At 39.5% G+C, this 1,866-nt stretch overlaps 1 protein-coding gene across 1 annotated transcript; it reads left to right on the forward strand.

The window, feature by feature from the left end:
* Nucleotides 1-243: 243 nt before the first annotated feature.
* On the forward strand, nt 244-1,453 carry LOC141651697 (uncharacterized). The gene is made up of 4 exons (XM_074459396.1): nt 244-263; nt 347-466; nt 570-762; nt 872-1,453. Exons 1-4 carry the CDS (start codon nt 244-246, stop codon nt 1,451-1,453), a joined length of 915 nt encoding a protein of 304 aa, XP_074315497.1.
* Nucleotides 1,454-1,866: the final 413 nt, after the last annotated feature.

Raw genomic sequence — 1,866 nt, forward strand, 5'->3', positions numbered from 1 at the left:
GGCCTAAGACAGGGTGATCCCATTTCCCCCCTTATATTTGCCTTGTGTATGGAGTATTTAACCAGAATGTTACATTATGCTACTGATAGATGGCCATTCCAGTACCATCCTCTCTGCAAGAGTATCAAGTTGAACCATCTAATGTTTGCAGACGACTTGTTGCTGTTTTGCAAGGGTAATGTCCAATCCATAATGTTGCTGATGAGAGCTTTTTCTTCTTTCTCAAAAGCCTCTGGTCTGACCATGAATAGCTCCAAGTCGAGGTATACTACGGTGGAGTCTCTCAAACTGTTAAGGATGATATAAGACAAATCACTGGATTTAGTGAAGGTGCTATGCCTTTTAGATATCTGAGAGTGCCTGTTCAAGCTACCAGATTGACCAAAAGTGAGTGCAATGTTCTGGTGGAGAAGATGGTTAACAGGATTCGTAGCTTGGGTGCCAAGAAATTGTCATATGCAGGCAGGCTTGTATTGATAAACTCAGTCCTGAATACACTACATAACTATTGGTCGGTATTTTCCTTATCCCAAAATGTGTTGTAAAACGCATTGAGGCGATTCTTGCAGGAATTATCTATGGGATGGGACAGCTGATTTCCATAGAGTACCATCAGTGGGTTGGGATAGGGTAACTTTACCTAAAGAAGAAGGTGGATTGGGAATTAAAAGAACGGTCACCTGGAACATGGCTTCTGTTGCAAAATTGGCAGACTGGTTATATTGCAAAGCTGATAGGCTTTGGATTAGGTGGGTTAATCAGGTCCATATCAAGGGAAAGAATTGGCATGACTATGTCCCCCCTGCTGATGTGGCTTGGTCTTGGAAAAATATTTGCAAAGTAAAAGAATTGGTCAAGAATGCTTATGTAGAGGATCAATGGATGCCACGATGCTCAAGGGTTCACTATCAGAAATTGTTATGAATGGCTAAGGCATAGAGTGGTCCTCGAATCGGGCACTGTTTGTATGGAACACTGGAATGTCCCTAAACACTCCTTCATTACCTGGGTGTCCATGAATAATGGTCTTAATACCCGTGCTAAACTTGCATCTTTTGGGTTCTGTCAAGAGCATCATTGGTGCATTTGTGAAAACTCAGATGAAACTCAAGCTCATCTGTTCTTTCAATGTGAATACAGTCAAAGAGTCCTGCAGGCAGTTGAGAAATGGTGTGGGTTCAGTGTTGATGTTACTATGGCAGTTTTGGCATCACCTGGTAATAGAATGAAAGGCTTGAAGCAGCTGGTGCATTGTCAGCTCTGGGTCTTCTGTCACTATCATATCTGGTTGGAAAGAAACAGTGCAAGATTGCATGCAGTGGTCACGTCCCCTACTAAACTGGCTGAAAGGATAGTTGTAGAAGCTAAGATGAGAATTATGAGTAAGGTTTGCAAGTCCAAATTTGCGCAGGATAGTGTGTGGTTGAGGAAATGGGGTTGTTTAGTAACATGAGTGTATCTTAGACTTCCTCTTTTTGTTCCTTGGAACAAATCCTTGTATATCTTTTTGATTATTTAATATATTCTTACATTTCACCAAAAAAAAAAAAACTCCTAACAACACATAGGCATACAAACCGCAATAACAAAATACACCACATCCTCCTTGACATGTAAGCCCATCCTCCTCAAATGAATAATGAAAAGAAATGGAAGGGAAATAGGGATTAGAGCGATCATATCAAGCTGTCTTCACATTCCCTTGCTAATGCCTCAAATATAGTGTCCTATCTATGTGAGAAGAGAACAAAAATACAAGTATATATAATTCTACACTACTAAATTAAAGAACATGTTTTTGGTTTTTGAAATTTTCAAATTTTTATGGATTTTGTTTTTATGAAATTAAAGAACATATTTTTGAGT

The sequence above is a fragment of the Silene latifolia genome, chromosome 4, assembly GCF_048544455.1.
Source record: "Silene latifolia isolate original U9 population chromosome 4, ASM4854445v1, whole genome shotgun sequence".
Taxonomy (NCBI): domain Eukaryota; kingdom Viridiplantae; phylum Streptophyta; class Magnoliopsida; order Caryophyllales; family Caryophyllaceae; genus Silene; species Silene latifolia.